Source organism: Vipera ursinii (genome assembly GCF_947247035.1).
Source record: "Vipera ursinii genome assembly, chromosome: 1".
NCBI lineage: Eukaryota > Metazoa > Chordata > Lepidosauria > Squamata > Viperidae > Vipera > Vipera ursinii.
Window position 1 is genome coordinate 359,565,970 of NC_139512.1, and position 15,964 is coordinate 359,581,933.

At 55.3% G+C, this 15,964-nt stretch overlaps 2 protein-coding genes across 2 annotated transcripts in view; one reads left to right on the forward strand and one right to left on the reverse strand.

Moving 5' to 3' along the window:
• RPA1 (replication protein A1) overlaps nt 1-15,964 on the reverse strand; it is a 216,070-nt gene that overhangs the window by 182,163 nt on the left and 17,943 nt on the right. The gene's annotated exons all lie outside the window — the stretch shown is intronic.
• SCARF1 (scavenger receptor class F member 1) lies at nt 391-14,317 on the forward strand (the record flags this gene model as incomplete). The annotated part of the gene is given in 12 exon segments (XM_083350243.1): nt 391-500; nt 1,057-1,118; nt 1,342-1,443; nt 1,810-2,335; nt 2,467-2,688; nt 2,892-3,020; nt 3,104-3,207; nt 3,309-3,429; nt 3,744-3,868; nt 4,032-4,196; nt 12,965-13,628; nt 13,630-14,317. Coding segments are annotated over 12 exon segments (2,664 nt in total). The 3' UTR covers nt 13,964-14,317.

The window sequence follows — 15,964 nt, forward strand, 5'->3', positions numbered from 1 at the left end:
GCAGAAGTAGAGGTCAGTCATGGGGGGGAGACTCCTGCTCAGGGGGGAGCCCCACCATGGAAGGGGCAGCTGATCTGGCTCCAGAGAGGGACCAGCACACAAAGTTCTTAGCTTGGAACAAAATGAAGTTCCAGTTTGGTTGTTGACCGCTACTGGGCAGTGTGTGTGTGTGGGGGGGTCGCCTTCTGCAGGGGGAGCCTGGGAGGGGCCCAGGAGTCCGAGGCCAGACATTCCGCGGATCCTTTCCGGCTCTGGGGCGACCATGCTCTCGCCCCCCCTTCCTCCTCTGCCCGGCCGGCTTCCTCAGGAAGACCCGCAGGAAATAGACGGTAGGCGCTGCTGCGCGGAGGGTCGCGGCCGCCCGACTTCTCCCAGCCGGGCCCCGGGACGATGGAGCGCCGCTGGGCTCTGCTGCTGCTGTGGCTCGGCCTGCCGGGTCCTGGGCGCGGCTCCCCGGAGCTGGAGCCCGGGGGAAGGCACGTGTGCACGGCGGAAGATAGGTAGGGGGCAGCCAGCCGGCCCCGTTTCTCCGACGGCCGCCCGTGCGCTCCGCTCTGGCCGGCCGGGATAAGGCCGAGGGTGGCGGGGCGCCTCCGCCCCAGGGACCGGAGGAGCTTCTGGAGCGGGGCGCCTTTCGGCCTTGACCTGCTGGCTGCGGCTCTCTCCCGGCCGTCGGCCGCGCCTTCCCTTTCCGCCCATTCTTTCCCAGCTCCGCTACGGTGCGCCCGCGGCCCCCGCGGCCCGGCCGGGAAGGCAAGGACCCGGGACGGCAGCCCTGCGGAGGCCTCCCGGTCGGCAGCCGCTTGCCGGGGCTATTTGAGCCTCGCTCCTCCGTCCGGCCAAGAGCCCGGAGCAGCGCCGCTTCGCCTGGGAGTGCGCCGGACGGTCCTGCTCGGCAGCGGTTTCCTCCGGGAGAACTCGGAAGGCTTTTTCCGCACCTGACGGGAGGAGGCGGGTGGCTCCGCCGAGCACAGGCCGGGCCGGGTGTCGGTGGGGGCCGCTGGCTCAGGTTGGGCTCCCGCTCCCTCTGGCTAAGAGCGCGCTCTCTCCCGCTAGTCTGCCGTCCGCCCTCGTCTGCTGCCCGGGATGGGAGCAAGTGGGGCCCGAGTGCCCCCGCGGTGAGTTGCTTTCCCCCGGGGGGGTCCTGCTCGCGCACCCACCGCCCCCCGTCTGGAATACGGGACGGCGAGGGGGAGGGGCAAAGGCCGGGCAGGGACCCGGGCCCGACGCGATTCCTTCTGCCCCGGGAACGCCCCTCCGGGCCGAGAACGGTGGCCGCTGTGCTGATGCCTCGCGCCCCCTTTTGGGGGGGGACTCACTTCGCTCCTCGCTCTCCCCCAGCCCTCTGCTTGGGCGCCGAGGCCTGCCAGGAGCGGGAGGTCTGTGTTCGCCCATCGGTCTGCCGCTGCCAGCCGGGCTATTTCGGGGCCAACTGCAGTGCCCGTGAGTATGGCCCAGTGGGGGACAGCCAAGGAACCCCCAACTCAGGGGGTCGGTAGGCAACCCCGGATCCTCCCTTTTTACCATCCTCCCGCTTTGTGCGGGGACCATCAGGAGTGGGCGACTCGTGACCCCCACCCAAACCCTGCCTTGCCCGGCCCTGTTCGGGTTCACGTCCTGGCCACGGACCGGCTTCCCGCCCGATCCCTTTTGCCTGGCTGGGCAGGAAAGTGCTCCTAAGGTTGGCACCTGGACGGGCGCTGGGGTCCATGGGCACTTGGCTCCTCACACAGACCCTGCTGCCAGCCAGGCTTACAGTGGGGGAGGGGGCTGGTCCAGGGTTTGAGGGGTGCTGTGGTTCTCTTTCAGGGTGCCCGGAGCAGTTCTGGGGCCCAGACTGCAAGCAAAACTGCCGCTGCCATCCCCACGGCAGATGCCATCCAGCCAGCGGAGAGTGCAGCTGCCATCCGGGCTGGTGGGGGCTGCTCTGCCAGTCGGCCTGCCTGTGTGGGCAGCGAGGCCACTGCCACCCTGTCACAGGCACCTGCCGGTGTGATCCAGGCTGGTGGGCCCCTGACTGTCGGAGGCAGTGCCAGTGCAATCTCTCAGGCTCCCGCTGTGATCCGGCCACCGGCCGCTGCCTCTGCCATCGGGGCTGGTGGGGCAGGCGATGTGCCTCTCTCTGCAGCTGCCACGGATCGCCTTGTGCCCAGGAGTCTGGGCGATGCGAATGCACAGCAGGGTGGTGGGGGCCAGCCTGCCAGCACCTGTGCCACTGTGTGCACGGCCTGTGCGCACCTCAGGATGGACGCTGCACGTGTGATGCTGGCTACAGAGGCCCCAGCTGCACAGAGCCCTGCCTGGGGGGGACTTACGGACCCCAGTGTGCCCACAGGTGAGAAGCCTGTGATTCAGGGGAGCCAGGTGTGCCCTTTGCCCGCCCAAAGCAGGCTGAGGGAAGAGCAGAGAAGCTGAGTGCTGGGCTGCTTGTGGGCCAGCTGCAGTCTCTCTCTCCTGCCCCTGCAGCTGCGGCCACTGCAGGAACCGAGAGCCCTGCTCCCCTGTGGAGGGGGCCTGCCTGGCCTGCGACCCTGGCTGGAATGGGACCCACTGCCAGCAGCCGTGCCCTCTGGGGCTGTATGGAGAGAACTGCACGCAGCCGTGCCCCCGCCATTGTCGCCGGGGAGAGACTTGCCATCCGCAAACAGGACGATGCCGGAACTGCGAGGCTGGATTCGTGGGGGCCAGGTGGGGCTGTGAGCCTGGGCCCTCTGCACGGGCAGCAGGGGCCTTCCTGTCTGCCATAAATTGGGAGGGAAGCGAGCAAGCGCAGCAGGAGAAGCCTTGCAGAGCTGGGGGGGAGGGGTTACAAGTGGGAACCTGTCCCCGCCCCGTAGAGGGCCCTGTCCTTTCCTAACTTCTGCCCCTCAAGCACCATGGCTTTGATGCAGGTGCGAGGCCTCCTGCCCCCCCAGCTTCTTTGGAGAGGGCTGTCGGCTCCCTTGCCCCGACTGCTTCCATGGGAGCTGTGATCCTGCCTCTGGGACCTGCCTCTGTCAGCCTGGCTACTGGGGCTCCAGGTAACGAGCTGGGGCAGCGGCAGGGATGCCCTGCTTCCCCCCCACCACACCCGTGCCCCATTTCTTCTCTGACTCCTTTGCAGCTGCAACCAGACCTGCCTGGAAGCCTTCCATGGCCCCAACTGCTCCACAGCCTGTCCCTGTACAGGGGGACCGTGCCACCCCTTCTCTGGAGACTGCCAGCGGGGTGAGTCTCCCTTCCCTGGGCTGGACCTGAGGCTGATCCAGAAGGCGCCCCCTGGGGAGGGGGTCTTCCTCGCTCCTCTGACTTTTACCCTCCTCTCCCAGGAGTCCAAGGCCAGGGGGCCCTCCTGGCAGGCATCCTGGGCCCCCTCCTGCTCCTGTTCCTGCTGGGCTGCTTCTGCTGCTGCTGCTGCCACCGCCTCTGTGGGGCAGCCTCTGTGGACAGGTGAGAGCCCCCCACACACCCGGAGCCAGAAGAGCAGGAACCTCTGCCTGGGGAATGGGCCCTCCTTGGCTGGGTCCGTGGTGGTGGGGGCTCTTGGGACTGGATTGATCCCCACCTCAGACGGGTTTGAGCAGAACAATCAGGAACGTGGGGAAGCTTGTCTGGTCTGGTCCAATATTGGGAGGGGGGCAAAAAGCTTCATCCGTGCCTTCTTGCTCAAGCTGCCCCCATGACCCCAGAGAAATGAGCCCCTGGAGGAGGCCTGGACAGGGGAAATGGGTGTCTTCCCGGTCTGAGCGCCCCCTCTTTCTTAGGGCACCAGGGGCCCAGCAGGATCGCTTCCCTCCAGCCAAGCACCGCCTGATGGCCATGTTGCCGAGCATCCCTCCCAGCTTGCCCTGCTTCTCACGAGGGGGCTCCAAGCTTCCACGGGTGACAGGTGAGGGGCTGCCCAAAGCAGCTTCAGCGCAAAGGGGTCTCTATTTCTGTGCCCCCTTGCTTGCCTGCTGTCCCAGAAGCCGAGGGGGGTCGAGGGCAGGGCCTGGGGTGGGAAGGGTGGCGCCTGACAGCCAACCCCTGCTCTGATGCTTGTCCTCTCTCAGTCACCCACCGAGACCCGGAGGCGCCCTTCAACCCCAGTTTCATTGAACCAACGTCTGCTGCCTGGCCCTCGGACAGCTCCTTCTGCTCCTCCTCCTCCTCCGAGGGAGTCAACAAAGAAAGGGGGGGCTGCCAAGGGCTGCAGTCTGCTCTCCCCCACAGTGAAGGTAGGAGTGCGAGGGGGGGAGAGGTAGGGGATCCCCTCCCCCATGAGCCTAAATCAATCTTGCCATCACCGTGCTAAAGGACTTCAGCGCCAAGCCAGGGAAAAGCACCCTCTGGGCCCGAAGCCACTTTGAGCAAGTCCCCGAAGGTCCTGCTCTGCTTTCACTGCTGATCCCTTGGGAGGGAGGGAGCTTGCAAACAGAGTTGGAAGGGACCTTGGAGGTCTTCTAGTCCAACCCCCTGCACAAGCAGGAGACCCCGTACTGTTCTGGACAAATGGCTGCCCAGTCTCTTCTTGAAAACCTCCAGAAGTGAGGAGCACCCACAACTTCTGGAGGGAAGCCGTTCCACTGATTAATTCTTCTAACTGTCAGGAAGTTTCTCCTTATTTCGAAGTTGCTTCTCTCCTTTTTTTTTATTGAAAAGTTTTACAGTACATTTTTAAATACAAAACCCCTCCCCTCCCCCTCCCCTCTCCCCAAACCTCCCCAACTCTCCCCTCCCCCCTCCCCCCTCCCCGACTTCCCAGAGCTAAATACAGGGTATAAAAATACGAACAAACATAATCTAAAATATGCAAACAACAATAAGATATTAAATTCTATCGCACTTTAACTCTTAATAAAATAACTACAAGCTAATTATACATCATATAAGTCCGCTACTTATTCAAATGCTAAGTGAAACTTTTTAGTCCCATATTTGTTCTGAATATAATCTATCCATCTCTTCCACTCCACAGTATATCTCTGTTGCGATTGATCTTTCAAATACGCTGAAATCTTTGCCATCTCCGCCAAGTTAGAAACTTTTAAAGTCCATTCTTCTATAGTCGGCAGTTCTTCCTTCTTCCAATATTGCGCTACTAAAAGTCTTGCTGCCGTAATTAAATTCAACATCAATTTAATATCTACAACGGTGGTATCTGTGATAATACCCAATAAAAACAATTGCGGAGAAAACTTTATCCTTTTCTTGAATATCTTTTGTATATTCCACCAAATTTTAATCCAAAAAGCTTTAACCTTTTTACAAGTCCACCATATATGAAAATACGTTGCATCCTCACAACCACACCTCCAACATTTGGGCCGGCAGTTCGGATACATACTTGCTATTTTTTTAGGATCTAAATGCCACCTATAAAACATTTTGTAAAAGTTCTCTGTGTAAATTTTACATTTCTCACCCAAATCTTTTCCCAAGTATCCATTGTGATAACTTCTTGAAAATTCTGAGCCCACTTTATCATACAGTCTTTAACGAGTTCCGTTTCTGAATCAATTTCTGTCAATGCAAGATATATCCTTTTTATATGTGCTTGACCTTGATCTCTGATTTGCTTTACCAAGTTTTCATCAGTCATCAAAAAACCAGTTTTCTGGTCCTCTTTCCACCTAGCCTGTAATTGCCCATACTGAAACCAAGTTTGTACTATCTTTTCTTCTTTTAAAATGTTATATGACTTTAATTGCCATACATTCCTTTCCAAACTTAAAATTTCCTTATATGTAGTCACATCATGTTTAAATCCCACATTTATATTTTCTACTGTGTGTTTAGGTATTGCCCAAATAGGTATCTTATAATTTAACTTGTGTCTGTACTTTTTCCAAACTTGCAACAGAGCATACCTTAAAATATGTATCTTGAACACATTATCCACCTTCTTATCATACAATAAGTATGCATGCCATCCAAATAACAAATCATGACCCTCAAGATTTAATAATCTCGCTTGTGTTAAATTAAACCAGTCACTTATCGCTGACAAAGCAGCAGCTTCATAATATAATTTGAAATTAGGCATTTTAAGACCACCTCTTTCACGCGTATCTTGCATTATCTTAAATTTAACTCGTGGCTTTTTCCCTGCCCAAACAAATTTATTAACTCCTTTTTGCCATTCCTCCAAATTTAAATCCTTTTTAAGTATAGGTATCATTTGAAATAAAAATAAAAATTTTTGGCAAAACATTCATTTTCACTGCTGCAATTCTTCCCAATAGAGATAATTGTAATTTTTTCCAACTAATTCTTTTTGTACTTTTCCCCATAACTTTTCATAATTATTTTTATATAACTTCACATTTGAGGATGACAAATATATCCCCAAATATTTAACCCTTTTAACTATTTCAAATCCCGTTAGCTCTTCTAAAACAGCCTTTTGTGATACTGTCATGTTTTTAGGCAACATTTTAGTTTTTTGTATATTGATCTTAAATCCAGAAACTTTCCCATATTGCGTTATTATCTCCATCAATTCTACAACTGAATAATCAGGCTGAGTCACTGTAACAACCAGATCATCTGCAAACGCCCTCAATCTATAATCCTGGTCTCTAATTCGAATTCCCTTAATTTTATCCGAATCACGTATTTTAATCAGTAATATTTCCAATGTTAAAACAAATAATAGAGGTGACAACGGGCACCCCTGCCTTGTACCTTTTTCAATATTACATACTTCAGTCAGACTATTATTAACTATTATGCGGGCTGTTTGCTTTTGATATATTGCCCTAATTGGTTGTAAAAATTTATCCCCAAATTCCATTTTCTCTAATACTTTCATCAGAAATTGCCAATCCAATTGATCAAAGGCTTTTTCAGCATCCAAAAAGATCAGCGCTGCAGGGATCTGATTGTTTCTTTCCAAAAATTCCAACAAATCTACAATATGTCTCACATTGTTCTTCATTTGTCTACCGCTTATAAACCCAGTTTGATCACCATGAATTAATCTGTTAGCTAAAACTTTGGCAAATATCTTGTAGTCTGCATTCAAAAGTGATATTGGCCTGTAATTTTTTGCTTGGGTGACATCCTGATCTTCCTTCGGGATCAAAGAAATAAAAGCAGTCTTCCAAGACGGAGGTACCCCTCCTCCCATTTGAATTGTCTGGAACAATTCCCTTAAAGGCTTCACCATCTCTAACTGTAAATTTTTATAATACACAGCAGTCAATCCATCCGTACCCGGCGCCTTACCCACTTTCAGTTGTTTAATTGCTAAAAAAATTTCTTCATCAGTTATCAATTGATTCATCCCTTCCTTTTGTTCTTGCATAAGAACAGGAATATTAGCTCTTATCAAATAATTATCTATATCTACATCTCTAATCTTATCTCTAGCATACAACTTAGAATAAAAATCAACAAAAGTCTTTTTGATAAGACTCTGCTTCTCTCCTTGATTAGTTTCCATCCGTTGCTTCTTGTCCTGCCTTCAGGTGCTTTGGAGACTAGGTGGACACCCCCCTTCTTTAGGATGGGGGTGGTGAGGGGGTGCTATGTGAATTGTCTTTACAAAGACAGACGCGAGACCGTAGGCAAGGTTCAAAAGTTTATTTGGTTCAGCTCCCGGCAGCTGACTGTCAAACACTCCGGGTTTATATAGGAAACTGTCAAACGACACAACCAATCAGGTAACAGTATTTCCCCGCCGTTCGGAGAACGGCCAATCAACAAACGGTACTTTGACAGCTCGCGGCTGTCAGGGAATTCCTCTCAGCTGAGCGCTTAGCTCAGTTCGGAGGACTGAGTTGAAGACTGCGGATTTGACAGTTCCGGGAACTGTCAAATCTGGCGCGTGCGCGTAGGCCCCCGGCCGCCCTTTTGACAGCTGTCAACGGGAATGGCGGCCGGCCGGGCGGTGCGCGTGCGCCGTTGCTTCGGGCGGCCATTTGACAGCTGTCAACTGTCAAATGTCTGCCGGCCCGGCTTTTTCTTGCGGCTTGGAAACTCCCGGTTTCCAGATATGGTTCACCCCCTTTCCCCCCCCCCCTGAACAGGTATGTTATGCCTAACAACATTTGAACGTTTTAAAACAGTATGGTTAACAGATTTGTTGACAGATGGAGGGTTTCCCTTCCATTCAAAGTCTGCGAGGTATGCGGGGGGTCTTCTGGCTCGGCCGGACCGTCGGGGACAGAGGGTGATTCCTTCGGGTTGCGTAGCCGGAGGAGATGTTTCTTGGTGGGGCTCGGCTGGTGGCTGTAGGTCCTGGGGGGGAAGAGTTCATCAGGTCCGGGGGTGTCGGCTGGCGAAGGCTCACCCAGAGTCGATTGTAGAGGGGGGTTGGGAAGTGACCTAGGTCGGAGCTGGTCTGTGTGTCTGCGTTGCGTGAGTCCTGTCCCAGTGTCCACTGTGTAAGATAATGGTCCTGTTTGGTCCAGGATAACCCCCTGAACCCACTTATCCCTTCCCCCATAATCTCGGGACCAAACATTTTGTCCTTTGGAGAATGTTTTTGGCTGGGTGCTTGGTGTCATTTCGGCTGCCGATCTGTCGGGGTGGAGTCTGTCGAGCCTTGTCACCAGGCGGCGGCCCCATCGTAGTTCGGCTGGGCTTTTGCCGGTGGAGGTGCAGGGGGTAGAATGGTGGGCTAAGAGGAATTGTGTCAAGCGACGGTGCCAGTTCCCCGTGATGATTCTTTTGAGGGCGTCTTTGGTGGTCCTCACCATAACCTCCGCAAGGCCGTTAGACGATGGGTGGAAGGGAGCCGATGTCGAGTGCCTAATACAATTGCTCCTCGTGAAGATCTGAAAGTCATGAGAAGTGAATTGAGGGCCGTTGTCTGATATAATTACGTCGGGGAGACCGTGTGTGGCGAAGATTCCCCTGAGGGTTTGGATGGTTGCGGCAGAGGTTGTGCTGTGAACCGGGAGAACCTCCAGCCACTTGGAATAACTGTCTACAACTATGAGGAAGACCTGCCCTTGGAAAGGTCCGGCATAATCAATGTGGATGCGGGACCAGGGGTTTTTTGTGAGTTCCCATTTGTGAATTGGGGCTCTGGGTTGGAGTGGGCGAGATTCTTGGCACAAATAGCAACCTGCGATGTGTTTTTCTATGTCTTGGTCTATTCCCGGCCACCAGACGTAGCTGCGGGCCAGGGCTTTTGTTTTTACGATTCCTGGGTGGCCCTCATGTAAAGTGTGCAATACTTTTGGTCTGTGTTTAAGTGGTACGATTACTCTGCACCCCCTGAGCAAACATCCCAGGTGTGACGTTAACTCATTTTGCCTAGAGAAATACGGCTGAAATTCTGTGTCTGGACAGGAGGTTTGCCAGCCAGTGTGTACCCATGCTAACACTCTGCTAAGTGTCTTGTCTTGGGAAGTTGCGGCAGCGATATCCTTCGCTGTCAGTGGGCATTCTTGGAGTTCTTGAATAGCTAGGATGTTGCTTGCTGGGGCCGGGTCTGGTTCTGTGTGTGGTAGGGGCAACCTGCTGAGGCCGTCAGCGTGACACATTTGGTGTCCTGGCTTGTATATTAGCTGGTAGGAATATGCTGCGAGGAATGTTGTCCAGCGCAACATCCTGGGCGATAAGATTTGGGGGGTTTGACGGTCCCAGGTGAATAGTCCTAACAGAGGCTTGTGATCTGTGTAGATCACAAAGGGGCGGCCATAAAGGTAATCGTGAAATTTTTTTATTCCTGCCACAATTGCCAGGGCTTCCTTATCTATCTGGGCATAATTTCTTTCCGTTTTGGAAAGAGTTCTGGAATAATATGCCACCGGGGCTTGGGTGCCGTTGCTGTCTAAATGGCTTAAAACTGCTCCAATCCCGTAAGGGGATGCATCGCAGGCTAGGCAGAGGGGTTTGTCTTCTTTATAGTGGGAAATAGTGGCGTTGCTGGAAAGCATTTGTTTGAGTGTTTTAAAACTGTTTTCATGGGCTGTTGTCCACTGCCAGGCTGCCCCTTTATCGAGCAGCCTGTGGAGGGGTTCTGCGATCGTTGCCTTCCCTGGCAGGAAGGCATGGTAAAAATTTAACAGTCCAAGGAAAGCTTGGAGCTCGGTTTTATTTTTTGGGGTAGGGGCAGCTTTGATAGCAAGGATTTTTGAGTTCGTGGGGTGGATTCCCTGCGAGTCAATTTTGTAGCCTAAGAAATCTGCAGATGGGACGCCTATAGAACATTTTTCACGTTTGAGTTTTAGCCCCGCTTTCCTAAATCTCAATAATACTTCTTGTAGCCTTTCTGCTAAGTTGTTTTCTGATTCCCCTGTGATGAGTATGTCATCGAAATAGGGGCATACACCTGGGATTCCTTTTAACGTTTTTTCCATGACTTCCTGGAAGATGCCAGGAGCCACTGAGATGCCGAATTGGAGGCGGTTTACTTTGAAAGCGCCGCGGTGTGTGACAATGGTTTGTGCTTCAGCTGTCTCCCGGGTGACAGGTAGCTGAAGGAAGGCATGCGCTAGGTCGAGTTTGGCGAATATTGAGCCGGACCCTATTTCTGACAGCACGTCCCTGACAGCAGGCACTGGGTATGCATGGGGATTTAATGTGCGGTTTAGAGTCGCCTTATAGTCCGCGCATATTCTCACGTCCCCATTTGGTTTAACTGGTGTGACTATGGGAGTTTCCCAGGTTCCCCCGTCTGTTGGTTCCAGGACCCCAAGGTTGACTAAACGGTCTAATTCGGCCTCGATTTTTTGTTTCAGCGCAAAGGGGACCCTTCTTGCCTTGATGCGGATGGGGCCTACCTCAGGTTTTAATTTGAGGTCTATAGGGGTGCCTGTGTATTTGCCAAGCGTTCCGTCGAAAACGTCCGCGAACGCCTGGCAAACCTGTTCTAATCTTCGGGATTGTATGCGGTTGGTGCCCTCTAGGTGGATGCCCAGGGCCTCGAACCAGTCTAACCCAATGAGGGTGGACCTGGGTGCCTCAGTGATCTGGATCGTTAAATGCCCAAGGAATTTTTTGTATTCTACTTTTACTTGTGCCTGCCCCTTTAATTGAATAGCGGCTCCCTGGAAATCTGCAAGGAGTATTTTGGAGGGCTGCAGGGGAATACGGCGTCTATTTTTAAACCCAATTTTTCTGAGAGTGTCCCAAGACATTATTGAAACTGAGGAACCGGAGTCGACCTCCATTTCGCAGGGCACCCCTTGAATTTTAACCCAAATTTTAATTTTGGGTTGTAACTGATGGATGGGCGAGATTTTTGTTTTGGCTCGAATGGACAAGACTGAGGGCTGGGGAATTTCTTTGGCGGGGGAAGGGACCTTGGTCCTACCTGCCGGAATTTCCTCAAGCTCGTGGAGGGTTTCCCGGTTCAAACTGCGGCACGCTGAGCGAATGTGCCTGGTCTTCCCGCATCCGTGGCATTTGGCGTTTCTGAAACGGCATGTGGCTCTGGCGTGAGCCCCGCCGCAGCTGGCACACTTTGGTTTTGGCCCTGTGGCGGTGGGTCTTGGACCCGGACCGGCTGGCCTGTATGGCCTGCGGTTCTTTCCGTGGTCGGCGCTCATTTTGCTGAAGCGGGACATGATGTCGTCGACGCCGGTGTAGGTCTCTGGTTGCTCGTCGTCCGGTTCCCTGGCATGGTGGACTGAACCGGCCGGGCTGCTTCTGTACACCGGAGAGCCCTCACGGTGGCTGTCTTCGTAGGCCATGATCTCTAACGTTAGTTGAGCGAGGTCCATCGTGGGTCTGGCTACCAGCTTCCGCTGGAGCTGCTCGTTAGAGAGACCGACGATAACCTGGTCTCTGATGCGGTCTTCCAGGTCGGGAAATTGGCACCTGCGGGCGGCGTGACGTACCCCAGCGATGAAGGCTGTGGTAGTTTCGCCCGGTTGCTGGCGGCGGCGGGCGAAATGGAGGCGCCAGTATAGCTCGGACCGACGGGGCATGAAGTGCTTGCTGAGGCGGTCAGTCAGCACGGCGTACGGGATGGTCGCGATGGGGTCAGGGCTGCATAGCCCTACGGCGATGTCGTAGACGGCGGGCCCGCTGAGACAGAGGAGGGCTGCAGCTTTGTGGCGGTCCTCTGTTATCTTGTTGACAACGAGGTAGCCTTCAATTTGTCCCCAGTGCGACTCCCATCCCTCGGGATGGCGGACGTCGAATTCTCTGACGTGACCTAAATTTGCCATGGTCTGGGTCCACAGTACTGTTCAAGCTGCTGAAAAGGGTTCCTTTGCCCTCCAAGTGGCTTCAGCAGTGACTTGTCAGCGGGAGGGATCGGAACTCCTTTGCGGTGTGACTCGGCTCAGTAGGCAGCTCTATAGTACCGGGATCCCATCCTCGTCGCCAGGTGAATTGTCTTTACAAAGACAGACGCGAGACCGTAGGCAAGGTTCAAAAGTTTATTCGGTTCAGCTCCCGGCAGCTGACTGTCAAACACTCCAGGTTTATATAGGAAACTGTCAAACGACACAACCAATCAGGTAACAGTATTTCCCCGCCGTTCGGAGAACGGCCAATCAACAAACGGTACTTTGACAGCTCGCGGCTGTCAGGGAATTCCTCTCAGCTGAGCGCTTAGCTCAGTTCGGAGGACTGAGTTGAAGACTGCGGATTTGACAGTTCCGGGAACTGTCAAATCTGGCACGTGCGCGTAGGCCCCCGGCCGCCCTTTTGACAGCTGTCAACGGGAATGGCGGCCGGCCGGGCGGTGCGCGTGCGCCGTTGCTTCGGGCGGCCATTTGACAGCTGTCAACTGTCAAATGTCTGCCGGCCCGGCTTTTTCTTGCGGCTTGGAAACTCCCGGTTTCCAGATATGGTTCACTATGGCCCTGCTATGGGCTTGGCTCAGGCCTGAAGGAAAGGGGCTGCTTCTGCCTAGTGCACAGAGGAGGCTCAGCTGTAGGTGTGCCATGACCTCCAGGTGTGGTGGGACAAGGCCCCTAGGAAGCCAGCTCAGCTGTGCTCCTTGCACCACCACACCTGGTTGGGGGTGCAGAGACTGCTAGAGAGAACCAAGTCCAGACTTCTTTTTTTTAAAAAATCCCTTTTTCTCCTCTTTCAGCCTTGCCAGAGGGCAGCCTTCTCCTGGAGGCAACAGCGGTGCACCCCTCACCCTTTGCCATCCCTCGGACCTCCAGCATTGCCAAGGGCAAGCGGCCCTCCGTCTCCTTTGCAGAAGGGACCCACTTTGGCCCTCAGAGCCTCAAGGCCCCCCTAGAGGCCGTCAACCCTGCCCGGAAGCCAACAGCCTCTGAGAGCCCAGTCCAAGGTGCTCCTCCTCTGCAGACCAACCGACCCACGGGGGCCTCATGCCACTCCCAGGGCAGAAGCTGCTACGAGAACATGGCACTGACTCCCTGGGAGGACAGTGGCTGGGCCTCTGCAGGCCACCATCCCAGTGGTCATGGGAGCTGGGCTGGCGGCTCCCAGCCCCTGGCGCAGAGACCGGAGCCCCCGGAGGCAGCCGCTGTGGAAGCTTGCATCCAGGAGCCCAGCATCACCACCATTTACGTGACCGTGGGCCAAGCTGGAAGGGGCAGCAAAGACCCCCCACTGTCTGTCCCACAGCATTGGGGGAGTGGGCAGGAGGAGGCCACCTGGGCAAGAAGCCTGAAGAAGCTGCCACGGAAGTTGGCCGCAGAGGCGGGCCCTGGCATGGCTGAAGCTCAAGGCCTGCTGGCTTCTGACCAGAAGGTGGAAGGTGGAGGGAGCAGCAGCAGCCTGGACTCATGACTCCCCCGGAGGGGCTCAGCCAGGGAAGCAAACGTGCCCTGCCTCTGGGTTTGCCCCAGGAGCCCAGCTGTGTCCAGCACCCTCCCACAAACAAGGGGGGAGCGCAGCTTCAAACCTGCCGGGAGCCAGAAGGGATTGGGCCCCTAACCTTCAATCTTTTTGGAGGCTGCCCTCGCCACTGGAAACACTTGAACCCGGAGCCTGCCTGTGGTTGCCTGACGCCCCACAGAGCCCTTCCTTTCCCTTCTGCTCAGAAAAGAGTCTTTGGCAACAGCCTGGCGTGCGGATAGATGCCTCTTTGGGCATCTCTGTCAGTGCGTTGCACTGATCAGGCAACTGGCCTGGAGCTGCGGGCACCTGCCTCCCCTGCTGCCCACAGCTCGGCTCTTTTTTGCCTGTGGGCACCCAGCCTTGGAAGGGTCTGTGGAGCTGCCAGTGGTGGCCAGCAGGGGGCAGTTGCCTCTGGCAGAATACCAGCCTCACCCTGGAGGAGTCTCTGCCAGAAGCTGTGTGTCTGTAGAGGCCGGAGGGGCTGCCATTTGCCCCAAACGTCATTGGGAGCCCTGAGCAGAAACGCTTTGCAGGCCAAGACCTGGAAGGCCTAAACAAAACGTTCGTCAGAAGGACGAAGGAGAGTTAAGACAGTAGTAACTGTATGGACTCAATCTGAATTGGGATTAAAATGATTCTAGCTTGACTAATAACCCCGGTTACTTCTTCCTGGTCTGTGGCAGCCAACAGTGGTTTATGGTTAACTAAATCGTGGTTTGTAATTTATGATTCACTAAACCTTGGATTACTTAGTCCAGTCTTCTGGGCCCACACGACGTGCTGAACCCAACTTCTGCGCAGAGCGCAAACGGAAGTATTGAGATGCCGGACTAGGACGTGCGTTACACCCCCCCCTGGCCCTTGGGGGGTAAGGAGGGGCCCTGATTAAAAGGTCAAATTTGAGCTGTGTTCAGACCAGCCTTTGCACCCCCAGTCCACCTCCCCTCTGGTGGAAAGGTCCTCACTCCTGGGTCCTCCGAAGGGTGCCTGATTTTGCCTCTGAATATTATCACAACACCATCTGAGATCCTTCAACGGGGTTTGAATGAACACACCAGACCAATTTGTTGCCTGGCTTCACAATCACAAGTATGCCACTTGCAAGGTGCCGGTGTGAAAAGTAATGCCGCCACCCTCCAACTCTCTTCTCAGGAGGGCCAGAAACCTCTTCAAAAGCACAGCAGAAAATTGTGGAAGAAGTCACAAAAAATCCCAGGACAACTTATGGGGGGTCTGCAGGCCCCTCTAACCTGGAAAAAGTCACGTCTTCCGTTTTTACCACCCTGACGTTCCTCTCCCTGACAACGAGCCCAGAGGGGAGCTGGCTACCGTCCGGCAGGCAGGTGGGGGTGTGAGCATTTGGGGGGACTTGGCTGCCCTCCTTGAGGGAAGCCCCTTTCGCCCTGCGGCGGAGGAACCCCGGGAGAATTTCGATCCACCTGTGAGACTGAAGCACAAGCGGGTGAGGCGACCAGGGGCCGGTTCAGACGCATCAGCCGCAGCTCTGAGAGACGGAGAAATTCACGGCTTTGGAAACCGCCCGGCCAGAGCCAGGACCGATCCCCCGGGCAGAGAGGCGCTGACCGCCTGGGATCTCTCAGCCGAAGCTTCCCTGCGAAGGGATGGACCGGCCGCCTTTCTTCACCAGCCCAGCCGGGAAAGAGGAGCACCCGGTGCGGGAACTCTTTGGTCACGGCGATCGCCCTCAAGATTGGGACCACCGGGGAGGGGATCCGAGGGCAGCCCTGGTGGCGTGCCGGAGGCGACGAGCCCCGCTCGGACGGACGCCTTTGCTCAGAGCCCACGGAAGAATCCGCAGGAGAGCTCCGGCGAGACCCGTAGCCTTCGAGGGGCGCCCGACGCCCTTCCACCCAGCCGCGGCCCGTCTGTGCCAGGCGGCGGCATCTGCAGGGCGGGCGGGGGGGGGGGCGGGTCGTCCTGCTGGGACGCCGGGGGGGCGAGGAGAAGCTCATTTCCTTGCCTGCCCCCCAGCCGGGTTCCTGCCCTTCTCCCGGTACAGGGAGCTCCGCGGAGCTCGGCGGGGGCCAAAGACGACCCTCGGGCCGGCGCACCCGAGGCGATTCTAGCGCTGAGGCTCCGGGGAGCTTCAGCTCACCGGCGGCCTCCAAAGCAGAGGCCTCCCAGCCGAGGGCCGGCCTCTCCAGCCAGCGCCGGCCAGGATCAGGAGCGAGCATCGAGGCTGGAACTCAAGAGTTACGCCCGGCGAAACTAAGCGACGCCGGCCTGCTGAGAGCGCGAAAACGGGAGGGTCGCCGAG